This window comes from Lepisma saccharinum, chromosome 3 (genome assembly GCF_977018435.1).
Source record: "Lepisma saccharinum chromosome 3, izLepSacc3.1, whole genome shotgun sequence".
In the NCBI taxonomy this organism is placed as follows: Eukaryota; Metazoa; Arthropoda; class Insecta; order Zygentoma; family Lepismatidae; genus Lepisma; species Lepisma saccharinum.
This window is the reverse complement of record NC_139231.1, coordinates 43,431,003-43,447,042: the sequence shown is the minus strand read 5'-3', so window position 1 is coordinate 43,447,042 and position 16,040 is coordinate 43,431,003. Positions and strand designations below refer to the sequence as shown.

At 36.5% G+C, this 16,040-nt stretch overlaps 1 protein-coding gene across 1 annotated transcript; it reads left to right on the top strand.

Moving 5' to 3' along the window:
• Positions 1-879: 879 nt before the first annotated feature.
• Positions 880-14,632, top strand: LOC145985765 (retinaldehyde-binding protein 1-like). Its single transcript, XM_083119840.1, has 6 exons — positions 880-898; positions 3,281-3,431; positions 4,935-5,128; positions 12,230-12,340; positions 13,951-14,095; positions 14,410-14,632. The coding sequence occupies exons 1-6, from the start codon at positions 896-898 to the stop codon at positions 14,454-14,456; spliced, it is 651 nt and encodes a 216-aa protein (XP_082975966.1). The 5' UTR covers positions 880-895; the 3' UTR covers positions 14,457-14,632.
• The last annotated feature ends 1,408 nt before the right edge of the window (positions 14,633-16,040 follow it).

The window sequence follows — 16,040 nt, the reverse complement described above, 5'->3', positions numbered from 1 at the left end:
GTCCGGAGACAGGAAGTGCGTCGTCACTTTTAGCATAATGCAATATTTAATATTCGACCGATCGGTTTATCTCTCGTCCAAGGAAGGTCAAACTACGCGTATTAAAGTGGCCATACTTTATACCGAAAAAAAAAATCTTTATAATCTGATACAAGTCTACAAGTCTTCATTTCATAAATTACGTAGTTAAATATCACATATTTGAAGATGTAATCTCTACTTAATTTAGATTTAATTCATTCATTCATTCCTTTATTTTAGACTAACAGCTTCTACGTCGTTTTTTTGCCCATTACAATACACATATAAAATATACATAATTGTTTTACATTAAAATTATCAGTTTCCCCCTCCCCTATTTTACAGATATTAGATTTAAAAAAGAGAACATTTACAATTGTATGTCACACTTCCTTAAAAATGTTAACAAACTATAACCCATCCGCACATCTGAATTGACAACCAAACTTGACAGATTTATTGGAAACTGAATCTTTAGATTGTATAAAGTTTTATACAAGATATTTCTCTCTCTATTATATTCTGGGCATTCTAGTATTATATGTTGTTGCCTCTGCACTTTCCCTAACACATTCACATCTCTTATTGTTGGTTATTCCAATTCTGGATAAATGTTGCCTAGTACACAAATGGCCCGTTCTCAGTCTATTAATTAAAACAATTACATTTCTTGTACCACTGACATGATGAAACCATGGTTTCTGTGGTTTGAATTCAGCAAATGGTCTGTATGATTCTCCAACTGTTACAAGTCATTTCGACACCAATCAAACCATTCGTTCAAAATTTTCTTCTTTACTCTAGGGAGAAGTATAGTATAATGATATGTCCGTAATATTGCAAGGCACGTTGCTTTCTTTGCACACTCATCAGCATGGTAAATGCCTGTAATATTATGTAATATATGTGCTTTAACCCAAGTAAATTCGATGGTTTTTCCAGAGTTTTGTATTATTTGGACTAACTGAATACAATTTATAATACGTACGTAAGGGGATCATTTGTAAAGGTTCGTGTAAGAGGATAAGCGCCTGTAATACACTTTGCGAGTCGGTCGATATTAGAAACTTTCTGAAGTTTATTTTTTCAGCATATATTAAAGCTTGGTAAATTGTGTAAGATTCTGCCGTAAATATTGAATAGTCTTGTGGAAACCGAAATAATAGGTTTGTTTTCTGTTGTGGATAATACACTGCACATCCACCTCCTGACTCACTTTTAGATCAATCTGTGTATACGAAAAAAAACTATGCCATTGATTAAAATATTCCGATATGTGCGAATAACGAGGGAAATTAATATTATCTAGAGACTCTTCAGAATAATCTAATGGAAAAGCAGGCCGTGAATGAATCTGGAAAAAACATCCTCGTATTCTTGAGAAAACTAATTGCTCAATTGCATCCTCACAGCATTTTTTCTGCTTTTTATTTTACCTGTTTCATATAAGTGTATCATATTTGTTAGTACATTGTTGAAATGATGTTCAGTATATGTTTTTACTTTGAAGGGCATATTTGCTGCTAAAATCCTCTGTCTACATGAAATGGAACATTCACTTGCTTCCATGTATACTACTACTACGTTTGGAGTGCTGTTCATAACGCCTAAATATCTTTTCTACAAATTCCTTTGCATGACATCAACGGAATTCAAAGAATAATCCATCATAGGCTAAAATTAATTATTATAAAATAAAAGCATAACTCGAGGATGACATCCCCACTGAGTATTTGCTATTGCCTTGAACAAATTTAACACTTTTTCTGATTTGACTTGTATGGCTTTAATTTGATCCTTCCAGGTTAGTTTTTCATCCAAGATGACACCTGGATTTAATGGGAATTCTCGTTTTTCGAGATATTGAATGAACTATTGGAGGTGTTACCCTTTTACTGAAAATTAGATTTTTCCATTGAAATTGAGTTTTTTACTTTCAAATCACTTTTGAAATTTCAGTAGCCTATTTGGTCCTCTAGAACAGGAAAATCGGTATGAATTTGTGTTGTGGACATGTATATACAGATATCATCTGCATATTGAAGATAGTTGACTGTTGGAATTAATTCCGATCATATATATGTTTTGATAACAAAAAAGGGCTGTTTTTTTTAGCTTTGCAAACGATCGCTCTTTTTGAAAATCTATAAATCAAAAATGGGTTGTCCGATCGTGTTGAAATTTTAGTGTGGTGTAGACAGAAAGGTTCTTAACAGAAATCTTAATTTTCAGATTTAAAAAAAATGTCAAAAATTCGTTACCATCAATTTTGCAAAACGACCTTTTCGTAGTATTGGGTAGTCCTACAAAGACAAAATTGTTTTTTAAAGCTCTTTGCATCGGTTTTTAAAATCTATTATCATTGTTAATTCACATTGAGAAACCGATTTTATACAAATTCTTATCAGCGGAGGAAAGATGTACGTCGAACGTGGCTTCACAGCAAGCACCGACTCGTAGTGCCAGCTCGGCAGTTTCCACGATTTAACGGATATCGCTGTGTGCCGTGTTGCCACTTTCCGTGCTCACCATTACTCCGCTGAATAAAAATCTGTATAAAATTGGTTTCTTAATGTGAATTAACAATGATAATGGATTTTAAAAACAGATGCAAAGAGCTTCAAAACAAGACCAATTTTGAATTTGTAGGACTACCCAATACTAAGAAAAAGTTGTTTTGCAAAGTTGATGATAACGGATTTTTGACAATTTCTTTAAATATGTAAATTAAGATTTCTGTTTAGAACCTCTCTGCCTTCACCATACTAGAATTTCATAACGATTTGACAACCCGTTTTTGCGTTATAGAATTTCAAAAAGAGCGATCGCTTGCTAAACTCAAAAAACCGGCCCGTGTTTTTTTCTCACGACGTTAAAAAATATAAGATATATTCGAAAAAGTTTTGGTTAGCATAGATTAACAAAGAATTGAATAAGCTAAATTTTGATGTAACTCGTGTATATGTAGGCCTACTGGTTAATTTTTAATTGCAGTCTAAACTCGAGTATCTATAATTTTTAATTTGATAGTAGTAGACAATTTTTCTGTATATTTGAACATGTTTACGTAGGACCTTAGTTAACATGATTAGGCTATTTCTGAAACTGTGCTAAAGGCAAAGGTAAAATTTTGTGATGAAATATCTATCAAATTCTAATTTATGAAGCCATAAATTATCCTCATTAGCCAGGTATTATAGCCAATAAACTTGATACATTCTTCTAAACGCAACTCCAACTTGATTTCTTTCTATTTCAGGTACAGAAATTTTATGAGTTCAGACGGACTTATCCGGAGTATTTCGAGCCAATTTTGATATCCGAAAATAAGCAATTCTACGACAGAAAAACACACACGGTTCTGATAGAAAAGGACTCGTTGGGTAGAACAATTGGAATCGCTAGACTAGGTAATTGTTCTCTCTTCTTCTCTTTTAACGGAGTGCATGTTCTCCCTTATACTAAAGGCCAACTTTTTCATATGAGCACCGGAAACAATTTGCATTAACAAAATAGTAAAGAAAAGAGATAATATGTTAGAATATTGCAGCTCATGTTTATGTGCTAAATTTCTGTAAGCACAAAATATTGCTAGGCTTGTGTGGGCAATTAATAACAAGAGAAGTGTACAGAGCTCTTGTTGGACATCGTGATGAAACTTGCTCCAAGGAGAAAATAATACACATGTCAAGTATACAGGGTATTTTACAACACACATGCCCAATTTTAATTCGAATACGTAACTTTCAAAGGTCAGGGAGAAATTCTACTGAAGTCACGGAGACTTATGAGCTCTAATAATCCCACTGACTTTCAACAGAATCGTCACATTCCAGAACTCTCCGTGACTGTCCAAGCCCATCTCTCACGTGCAGCTCTTACTCTCTCTCTACGTCACGATTATCAGTGGAAATCCGTGCATTTCCTCTATAGCCTCAAGTCTTAGTGCATAACATTCCCTCTTGATATTTTTTTCTACTCGTGTGCGCGAGAATTCCCATTCTTCGGTGTACTAGGCTCCTGGAACTTGAAAACGGCTTTGTAGCTCTTCCTTAGCCTTTCGGAGGCATTTTGTGACTCTCTGACTGCCTGTTTCGGTACAAGGGTGGCAGTGGTTGAACGTCGTTTGCAACCCCTTCTCGTTGCGGGTGTTATACTGCGAGGTCTTGCGAGAGTAAGTAAAGAGAGAAATATCATACATGGTGGGGCAGAGAAACCATATGATTTTTAAAAACATGTAACACAGTAAATAAAAAAGCGTTCGTCTTTATTCATGAGCTAGCCATACAGCCATATGTATGTCATTATTATGATTGAAATCAAAAATGATATACACCAATATTAAGTGTGCCCATTTTGGTTCACAGACTGCTGGAGTCGTTAGATGAAACTTATCTTTTCTGGGGAAGAAGAAACCTGTCCAGTGGCAGTGATTCGGTTTCAAAACTGGGGGAAGGGGGGGGGGGAACAGTTTACTTTCCCTTGGTAGATAAGGTTTAGCACAGTGCCCCCCTAATCCCCGCCACTGAACCTGCCGATTGTTGTTTTGTTATTGCGTCGTGTAGTCGTGGGAGGGATGTAGCGACGCAAGGTAGGCGAGAAAAATGCTGCAAATCGTGATTCGAAGTAGAACATTAGAAACTGACAACGATATGAATTCAAAGAGGGCAATACTTTCAAGATACGCCAAAAGTAATTCACCTTTTTTTTCCAACTTTCTGTTCCTTCGACACAAGGACTGAACGTCTTCTCGCCCTATTTCATAGCTATGACTGTTACTTGAGTGCACTTTTAACAAAACATATCCCACTTGACCCATCCATGGGTGCCCGTGTAGTTAAATGTTTCATACATTCACACACACACAATAAAACCATCGACACTGAGCAAACAGACAATTTTTTCCGTTTCAGGCAAGTACAATTTTACTGCGTTCACAGTGGAGCAAATGTGGAGAGCCGTATTCACCTGCTTAGATATGCTCCTGTTTGACCAAACCTTCCAGGTTGGAGGGTTTGTAGTGATAATGGACTGCAGGGAAGTGGAGCTGGTACACTTGAAGCAAGTGACGTACAAATTCATCAAGATATTCAGCCAATTGCTGTTGGTAAGTTTAATTTATTTATGCTTTGTAGAATTCTCTTCCACTTAACCACTTAAATTTTATTTTAATGAAAATTAGCAAACAACATTTAAGCCATTACATCAAAGGGAAATTTTGATAGGTCGGAGTAGACAGAATCGCATTAATCGAAGTGTGTATGCTGATAAAATATTACGCCCAGATTTGTTGCTGTTTTACTTTTATATTTTCCTAACACCTTTATGAGCGGGAGAGATTAAATTTCAAACAGATATAGCATTTTTTATGATCCTATAATAATACTTTGGGTATTCGATTATTAATTTGTAGCCCATTATTAACTGACCAGGTACTGACTTTGTTTTGTCATCTGCATAGATGTGATATTTTCAGTGTACGAGTACATCAGTAATATCATATATATAGGAGAGAGAGAGAGAGAGAGAGAGAGAGAGAGAGAGAGAGAGAGAGAGAGAGAGAGAGAGAGAGAGAGAGAGAGAGAGAGGGTGGGGAGGGAGGGAGAGGGGAGGGAGGGAGAGAGAAGAAAAGTGGAGTGAGGACGGTTAACTGAGAGGTCACCGGCGCTGATTGGTTGCTGCGACGATGTCTCACCCGGATTGAAGACACATTGTTGGCGTTCATTAAAATGCAAAGGGGATCAAGATACCTTTGGATCAGAGAAGTTGAACTGGGAGGATAGCTTTGATAGCAGGATGTCGTGGTAAATGGTTTTTAAAAAGACTTACTAAAGTGCAGATATACAAGAATAGTTACTTTTTCATTTTTAATGGCGTGTCTTATGTAACCCGTCACATTAATGAGAGCTGTGTAGATGCTATGGTTGTGCCAGAATCCTGATTGGAGAGGATTTATTTCATGTTGAGAAAATACTCGTTTGGTTACTGACAACGTGTTCTAGAGTTTTGGACAGAGCCGGAATAATATTGAATATCTTACGTTGCCTTTCTACCTCTCCTCGTGGTTAATCATGCCAATGAGAATGATTAATAGCTAAAAGAGATGCGAGAAAACAGAAAACCGCCTGCGCCTAAACCACAGCTCGAATCGAGGACTTCTGGCATAATAGCACTCACTGCCAAACACCGAGGCTTGAGATGGGAGCATTATCCCAGGATAATTGCATTTGCATAAATAACTCTGATGATACAAATCTAAACAATTATAATAGAACAAAGCGAGAAGTTTACCGCACGTTTAGAAGTAAAAAAAGAGATTACTTGAAAAGCAAAATTAACGAAATTGAAACAAACAGCAAAAATAAAAATATCAGAGATTTATATAAAGGTGTAAATGAGTTTAGAAAGGGGTGGCAACCTAAAGTAAACTTGATAAAGGATAAAGACGGTGATTTTCTAGCTGACCCAAGCGATATTCTAAATAGATGGAAGAACTACTTTAATGACCTTTTAAATGTCCATGTAGGAGATAAATCAGAAGTAAATGAAGTCCACACAGCAGAACCTTTAGTTCCAGAACCTAACTTGACTGAAGTTAAAGATGCTATTAAAAGGCTAAAGAATAACAAAGCACCTGGCATTGATTTAATACCAGCTGAGTTAATTAAATATGGTGGAAATTCATTAATATGTCAAATTCATAAATTAATTTGTTTAATATGGAATAAAGAAGAAATCCCTCAACAGTGGAAAGAATCCATAATTGTTCCTGTGTTTAAAAAAGGTGATAAAATGAACTGCAATAATTACCGTGGGATTTCTCTACTCTCAACAACATACAAAATATTGTCTAACATTCTTTTAACAAGACTAACGCCATATGCTAATGAAATTATAGGTGATTATCAATGTGGATTTAAACGTAACAGATCAGCTACAGATCAAATTTTTCACATCAGACAGACACTTGAAAAAAGTGGGAATATAATCAAAATGTCCATCAGCTATTCATTGATTTCAAAAAAGCATATGATTCGGTCAAAAAATATAAATTATATAATATATTAGTAGAGTTTGGAATACCTAAGAAGCTTGTTAGTATGATAAAAATATGAACCAGTGAAACAGAAAGTAAAATTCGTGTGGGTATTAATATGTCTGACAAATTTACAATTCATGATGGGTTAAAACAAGGAGATGCATTATCTCCATTGCTCTTTAATTTTGCCTTAGAATATGCTGTTAGGAAGGTAAAAGAAACTAAAGAAGGACTAAAATTAAATGGTGTGACTCAGTTGTTGGCATATGCAGATGATGTAGACTTACTGGGGGATGATGTGAATACAATTAAGAATAATGCTAAAATATTTTTCAAAACTGCTAGTAAAGAGATAGGTTTGGAAGTTAACAAAGAGAAAACTAAATATATGCTTACAGGCCGAAACCAAGTGTTAGGTAATAATCAAAATCTAAATATTAATAACAACTCGTTTGAACCAGTTTCCAAATTCAAATATTTAGGAGTAATATTAACAAATGAAAATTATATTAAAGAGGAAATAAAAAGTAGGCTTAATTCAGGAAATGCATGTTACTTCTCTCTTCATAAACTTTTGTCTTCTCGTTTAATATCTAAGAAACTAAAAGTTAAAATATAAAAAACAGTAATTTTGCCTGTAGTATTATATGGGTGTGAAACTTGGTCCCTTACATTGAAAGAGGAACATAAATTGAGAGTATTTGAAAATAAGATCCTTAGGAAAATCTTTGGACCTAAAAGGGATGAGGAGACAGGTGAGTGGAGAAGGTTACATAATTTAGAACTACATAATTTGTATTCATGTCCAGATATTATTAGAATAATTAAATCAAGAAGACTTAGGTGGGCAGGCCATGTGGCACGAATGGGAGAGGAAAGAGGAGTTTACAGGATTCTTGTTGGGAAACCTGATGGTAAGAGACCTGTAGGAAGGCCAAGACGAAGATGGAGGGACAACGTTGAGATGGACCTAAGGGAAATCGGCAGGGATGGAAAAGAGTATATAGATCTTGCTCAAGATAGGGAGAGATGGAAGGCCTGTGTTGCTGCAGCCATGAAACTTCGGGTTTAAGAAGGCTAGAGAGTTAATTAGTGGTGGTATTTCCTTACATGCAAGAAGGTTAGATTGTCATTTCCTCATCTGCGCATTGTACAAAATATTGCACTAAGCGTATGCAAAGGAAAGTTGTGATATCTTTATGCATTAACTTTGGCTATTTAGACACTGTATTAACTATGAAAATATTTACACAATTTCCCTCCAATGTTAAGGTGGCCGCGGTGGCTCAGTCGGTAACGCGTCTGACTACCATGCTCAAGGCCGGTTCAAATCCGGGAACTTTTCTAACGGTGGAAGCGGCCCCGGCGCCTACCCAGCGTCGAATAACATGGGTACCTGGGGGAAACCCTGGGGAATAAATGCGGTCAGGGGCGTGATGCTGATCACATCACCCCCATTCACGACCGGATCAAGAAAGTGTGGGGCGTTACCTCCACACCCCCTATACGCCTTTATGGCGTGGTGCTATGCACAGGGGAATACTTTACCTTTACTTTACCCTCCAATGTTAATATTTCAGACGCAGCCTGAGACATTGAAGCAAAGTTCATAGAAGATGGTTCCATTCAGAGTAAATTTGACCATTACAACCCAGAAGTGTACATGACTATGCACATAGACAAATGTCTGTCACTTATTGTCTACTTGAATATTTATGGTAGCAGCTTACAATACTAGAAGTCAAAAACATTCATTAGGAAGAATTCAAGTAAAACTAATTTTGGTAATATGATAGATAATATGTTTACATATATTCAATGATGAACTTTGACTTACTGTAACATTGATGTCTGTTTTTACACAGAACTTCTACGAATAGTACATATCCATAACATTGTAATTATACACTGTATGATTTTATATTCGTTATTTACATGCAATACTGTATATTTCATAACTGCTTTTATTTATATTACTAGCTGATTACCCGGCGTTGTTCGGGTAATCTTTGTTTTTGTATCATTTATCCCAATCTTGTATTAGACAGGAAAATAATGAATTCTAACCATAGTGAAAAATGTAACTAATTTTAAATGTGATCGTGAATGTCACCAATTAGCTTAGTGACTCCGAAAACTATGGATTCGACACTAATCTAGGTCATTTGTGGCATTTTTTCCACCGCCTCTCACCCGCCATGCTGATAGGTGATGAACTTGAAGTTGAACCGCATTGGGAGTGTCACGAAAACTATGGATTCCATTCGCAACGCACCCTGAATGTTAGACAACCCAAGAAACACTATCGTTGTGCGGATTGCATAGAGTCATGGATGTCTGTCTGTGCGGAATTTAATATCGGTGGTTCTCGATTATTTTTACATGTCACCCCTTCCCACCGCACCCCTAGTGGAGCCAGGAGTGTCTTACTCCAAATTTTTATTTCCAGATTACAAGTAATACGTGTACCACGTTTGGTCGAAATTGCTCTCCAGGCGTTCGAGAGCTACACCAGAACAAACAAATATACACACCCACACACACACATACATCCATTTTTATATATAGAGATAGATTGTGTATGTATTATTATTTATTTTTATTACACGCACACAACATGGTTGCCTGTCTGATAACACAGAAATGAGACCAGATATTCACCGCTCTACTGCATATAGCTCTAGTTTCGAGGCGCACCAGTCCTTATTCTGCACAACACTACGAATATTTGACTCACCCTGCTACATTAGCTGTGGAGCGGACGCTGTATAAAACTCGGGCAACTGAGACGATACGTCAGAGGTGAGGGATACCTGCACGCAATCACGTCACGAGAGCCCCAACAACAGATTTACTATATCTCAAACTACCACTACTTTAACCTTGAACCTTTCCAAGACGGCTCTCGAGTGTCCCGCCCGAAATGCCGGAAGCGCTGATTGGAGTGTTGTTGCAAGGGACAAGTCCAACCACAAAGAGAATTAGTTATTAAACCAAACTACACACACACACACACACACACACACACACACACACACACACACACACACAAACAAAGTGCTAACAGAAAATAGCCAATTAACTGAAAGATTAATTTATTTCTATTTACCAAATTCAGGATCACCCTATGGATATTTAGAACAACTATCTGTAATACCACAATGCATTCCCATATTCCTCTGGAGTGATATTTCAATTCCAAGATTCCAAACTTGCACCAAATCCTTAATATTCAAAGACGTCTTCTTGTATAGCCTACTCATTTCCCAGAAACACGAATAATTTGCATGTTCTTTTAAACCCAACAGAACAAAATTCTTAATAGCCTACTGGCAAATATGAAGGATAAACTCAGTACAGAAATACCTCATTATATATTCCCAAACATTTGGTGAGATTGTTTAGTATGTGTGATAATACTGGATACATCAAGAGCCCACCCAAACTTCCCCCTGCTGTAAGAGAATACACATATGACAGAAAATGGATTCATGCATGAAGTACAGATTAATTCTTGTGTGCAAATTCCGAGTGAAATATAATTCATAAACTATTGAACTCCTTTATTAGTATGTTAATTTTACATAGCTGCCACTTAAGAGCATTGAGAAAATTATTTTCTTCTTTAAACAAACGATGTTGTTTACACCAACAGAAACAGCTGATTGATTTATCCTGAAAGATACACTCACTACAATGTGTATTTGCTGGTAAATTAGTCAAGACTGCTTCAAAGTGACATATTATTTCTTATAAAGTGATGGCAGTATCTAACTATCCCAAGTCTGAAAGGATTAACGCATACTACACATTAATTTTCACGTCGCACAGCTGATACGACACCATGTCTTTATGTGCAACCAGCATGTCCATGTACGGACAAGTGACCTTGAAAAACAAAATAAAAGTTGAAAATATACTTTGTCAATAACTGAAATCAAGATGCAAATCACATTAGTTTACATCTGTGCAAAGTTCCATGTTTTCTGAGAGAATTACGTTAGTTTTTATGCTAGTTTTGCAATAAAATTCAACTTTGATAGCAATGGCGTCGCCCGCCATTTTCTACAACCACGAGGTTCAGTACGAACGATTTACCATTTTCTTCGCACCACACGCAAGCATGCTTTTATCTACGATCGTATATTAGGTAGATCTACCAATAATGTACTAAGACATGAGCTCATGCAGTAAAATATGATGGATGACAGCTTAACTCATGGCGGGTTTGATTGCAGATCATCAAACGCATCCCCTACCTTTTTCATTCCGTCATAACCAATGTCCTACTGATGTGTCTCGTTTCACATATTAGTCCGACAGATCTCCATACATTCATTGTTAAGAATCATCTTGTTATAGCCATCCTCTTGCCGTGTCAACGCGATAATCCGAAGATTTTTCCTTCTCGCGGTCCTTCTCCAGCACTTCAATGACCGACCACCATTGTTCCCACCGATGCGCCCGAATCTCCAGCCGGAGCCCTTACTCACTTTCTTCACAACACGTTTTTCCACGTCAACGCAACTTTTTTTTTCAAATACATTATTCAGTAATATAAGCATATATACATGTGTCGATGATCTTATTGCAATAAACCTTGAATAATCATAATTGTTTTATTTTTGCAGTAGAATGGAGAATAACGCGCTGTACGAATTATAACTTAGTAACAAGTGTGCAAATTGCAGGAACCGATAAAATCACCATCTGGTCAAAACGTCCCCGTGCATAAAGCGACAACAAACTTTCCGCGGTATTTCTTATGAAAATAAAAGATCTTATAACATAAGGTCAAAATGTATTACCAGAATGTTTAACTACGACTAAAAATTGAAGTTGTCATTATATTAATATCCAAGCGAGACGCAATTCAAGAATTTACGGTTTATTCATAAAATTCCGATTGGTGCTACCATTCGCTACCTTCAGAAATTAACGTGAGTAAAAAATAATTCTAACGGCATTTATACTCCATTTTTTGTGAATTCTCTAAACATTATGTTTTTTTGTGCATATGGACGTGTGCTAATAATCTTAAATTATTTAACGTGCCCATAGGTATAGTTAATAAAACAAGCCATATAACTGTACCTGTTATGCACCGAATATTTACATGTCCATCTTTTTTCGATGCTTCAATTAATATTGAACATTCAATTCTTGCAGGACACTTATCCAGTTCACTTCAAAGCCTTTCACGTGCTGTACGCGCCTTTCTACTTCCACATTGCACGCAAGCTAGTGAGTCCATTCCTGTCGAAGGAAATGCTGGGCAAGGTGGGTATAAGGTAACGTGTCAAAAGTCAATCGGCCGGCCCCTGTGGCAGAGTGGTTAGCACATCGCGCTACGACGCCAGGGGTACCGGGATCGAATCCCGGCCTGGGAATGGATGTTTGTGAGTGTCCATTCATCAATTTCATCATGTCTTCACTCATCCACATCTTTGCAAATTAGCCAAAAGTGGCACAAAAAGCGAAGTAAAATCAAGAAAATCAATTCATGTACGTATACGGTTGAGTGGAAGAAAAGGCCTTATACGGCCTTAACTCCGCCATTTAAAATAAGACGTTAATTAATAAATAATTTCACTTCACTGACTTTAAGTCAAAGAGCTCCCCTTCCATTAAAATCAGCACTTTTATTAACTGTAGAGCTATCTTAAGTCACTTCTCTATCTGTAAGTTAATGAAGTCTTCAAATCACATGAGAGAAACAAGCATAGAGTCACTCGGGGGAATATGCCCATCGGGGTTAAATGTCTACCTCCTCGTATCTCGCGCAACGTTAGTTATGGCAACTCTCCGACTGTTGTTTGAAAGCGCCCTCCGTGGTGAGACGAGGCAGCAGGTTTGGAGCTAGTGAGAAGAATCTGAAGCCATCCAGGGTTAATTTCATGAGGTAAGAAGACAATTTTTGAGGTAATAATTTTTTGTACGATGCTGCATTAACAGTGTGTAATAATATTCCCAAAAGAGAAAGAAACTGAATTATATTTGGTGTAAAGGTCAAAATTCAGGGAAAAATATCTGCAGAATGAAACTGCCGCATGGTGCTCAGAGTTGCCAACCCAGTGATTCAATTTTTTGCTTTTAGCTGTGGAGTGATATGCCCACAGAAATTAAGTACAATATGCCCATGGGCATTATTATGATAAGAAAGGACCACAATGTGACTGGATCCAGTGTATTCGTTGTAGTATGTGGATGCATGAAATATGTACCAAATTTACGTCCATGTGTCCAAAGTGCAATGCAATTTCTCACAAAATGTAAACAGTAAAAGAAGCTATGGTAAATTCAAAATAATTGTTCTTAGAAGCGCTATGCTTGTCTGTGCAAATGATGTTCTGTTTACGAAACAAACGTTAATAATCTTCCAGTTAATGCTGTGTATTATTTTCCTTTGAATATGTCATGTCAAGAATTACAACAATTGTTTCTTGTATTGGGCATTTTACCCCTTTTGGGTGGACATTTTACCCTGAACACGGGGTGATTTGCCAAAAATGACGTTCATCTGTAGATTTTTCTATGGTTCTTTTGCTATAAGACTTACAGTAATAAAACTTATAGGTAACAATAACAAAACATGTAGCTTTCATTTGACATCCTTTTCATTGCGACACTCCTTCATTTCGCGAAGCTATAAACCGCCAAAAAAAAGTTGGGCGTATTCCCCCGAGTGACTCTAAAGAGAGACTAATTCATTTCCATGGATTCGAATCCAAAACCCTTGGATGTGTAACATTTTTATACTCACACGACACAGTACAAATTACAGTAGTATGGGTATATTGTGGCTCGTTTACTGTAGTATCCACTGGTGCTACACCTGATAGTCATTTGTTTTGAAGTAATTATCCCAACATACCTTAATTTTGTTACAGTTCTTCATTCATTCATCAGAAATGACCGACTATGATGCTGATATTAGTTGGCATGAATTGCCCATCGATTATGGAGGCACTCAACCTGGGTTCGACAACGAAGGGTTTCTGAATAGGTTGTTAGACATGCAAGACGCTCTAAAAGGTAGGTTGCACGAATCTTTGGTATGTTGTCAAAAGGGAAGAAAGCATAAGAAATGTGTTTCTCCACTGCTTCCTATGTAGTCAAAAGTGTGACCATTGCTTTTAAAAAGGTTTCCCTCAACTTCCGCCCGACTTAGTGGCTAGCAAAGTCCCTGTTTCTACCTGAATATGTTTCCTAAACAGAACACCCTCGAAAGTAGATCACAACTAAATCCAAATTCCATATAATATTTCATTCAACACGTAAAAGGGGGGGGGGGAGCTGTTTATCCTAAACTGGACGTCATTTAAGTATTATTTTATTTTATTTTATAGAACACGCCAGCAAATATGGGTACCTACGTCGTATAGACTCCACGTAAAGCAACAACGAAGAAATGCTTTGAAGTTCATCTACCAACATGGACACTACACCACGCAGGATGGCTGTGGAACCGCATCATGGCAACGTCAAACGAAGAGAACGAATTATAACCAATAGATGAAAGATCACTGCTCAGTTTTGTAATAACATTGTACACCCTTTCTTTTTTAAATATATGCGTCAAAAGAATACTCTCATCATGGTTACTCATTTAAAATTTTATTTCCCCACGATGCAATAACAAATTGTCTTTCAGCAATGGAAGGCATGTAATAAAAAATTCGACAACATCGATTCTCTTTTCCAAAAAAAAAAAAAACATTAAAAAAAGCGATTTTGATTTTTGTGACATTTTAGGCTTACAATTAAAATGTAGTTATATCAGATGACAGTGCTTTGAAATATTATAATATAAGGGGACAAAGAAGGGTTATTTGCAATTATTCATTTGTAATGTATAAGGGTTGTCCAAATGAAAGTGAGACTCTTTTTTTTTCTGTAATGATTTATTGGTTGGAATATATGAACATACAGGAAGTAAAAGTGATCCATAGGTGACATATCCTTTACACAAAGTCACCTTGTCTGTCCAAGCAAGTGTCCTAGCGCGTCACAAGGGTCTGGATACCGTGAGCGAAGAACGTCCGTGGTTGATTGCGGAACCAATCTTCAACGGCGTCACGGAACTCAGCATCGTTGGCGAACCGGCGGCCCTTCAGATGTTTCTTAGTGGAAACATGGATGTGATTTAGCCAGATGCTGAGTTTTGTAAACTGAAGATCAGGATTGTAGAAAACCTGGTTGAAGAAAGTGACATATTGAGTATACTCAGATTTAGAACTGATGCATGCTAAAATATATGAAAAAGATATACGCTCCTCACGAGGGAATAATAAAGAAATATTGTCTTTATTTCAATTACATTTATATGTGATAATGGTCTTTATAACATATGCATAATTTGATGTAAATTTTGTTTTTCTGTTTTTTAACAATATATTTTGCATAAAATTACTTATAATTGTTTCAGCATAAATATAAATGTCGTTCCTTAGTTAAATGTAAGTTGGTATTTCCTTTTCATCATAGAACCGTAGATTCCTACTGTGCTAACACTTTAGTTTAAATTCTGACAGGTATATATGTATAATGATGTACCAGTCAGGATTGCAGATTTAGCCGAGGGCATTTTACGAAGTTGATTAGTGAGATGGATTAACTGAATTGGTTGACTCCACTGTCTTGTACACTTCGCAACATCTTATTTGACCGTCCTGAAAAATTTCAAAGTCCGGAATTCGTAAATTTGACAGCATAGCGCTTCAGAGCCAACCAAGAGTAGCCAACTTTGCAACATTTCTTCTTTCTGAATGAAAACGCTCTTCTGATTTTTTTCATTGTTTCACATTCCATAAAGTAAAGATACCCTAAAGCAGTAATAAAATATATGAGTAGACAAAAATTGTTAAGTGGAAATACGAATGTTGAAAATATTTCAAGATTCTTCATTCTGAATATTAAAATAAGGAAATTTATGTGCATTGTGAAACACTGAACAGGTTCTCATCCACCTGGAAAGAAT

Excerpts from the sequence above, each read along its gene's own strand:
- LOC145985765 (XM_083119840.1), top strand. Across the intron at positions 12,341-13,950 it reads CGAAGGAAATGCTGGGCAAG|TTCTTCATTCATTCATCAGA; the intron begins GTGGGTATAAGG and ends ATTTTGTTACAG. Across the intron at positions 14,096-14,409 it reads CATGCAAGACGCTCTAAAAG|AACACGCCAGCAAATATGGG; the intron begins GTAGGTTGCACG and ends TTTATTTTATAG.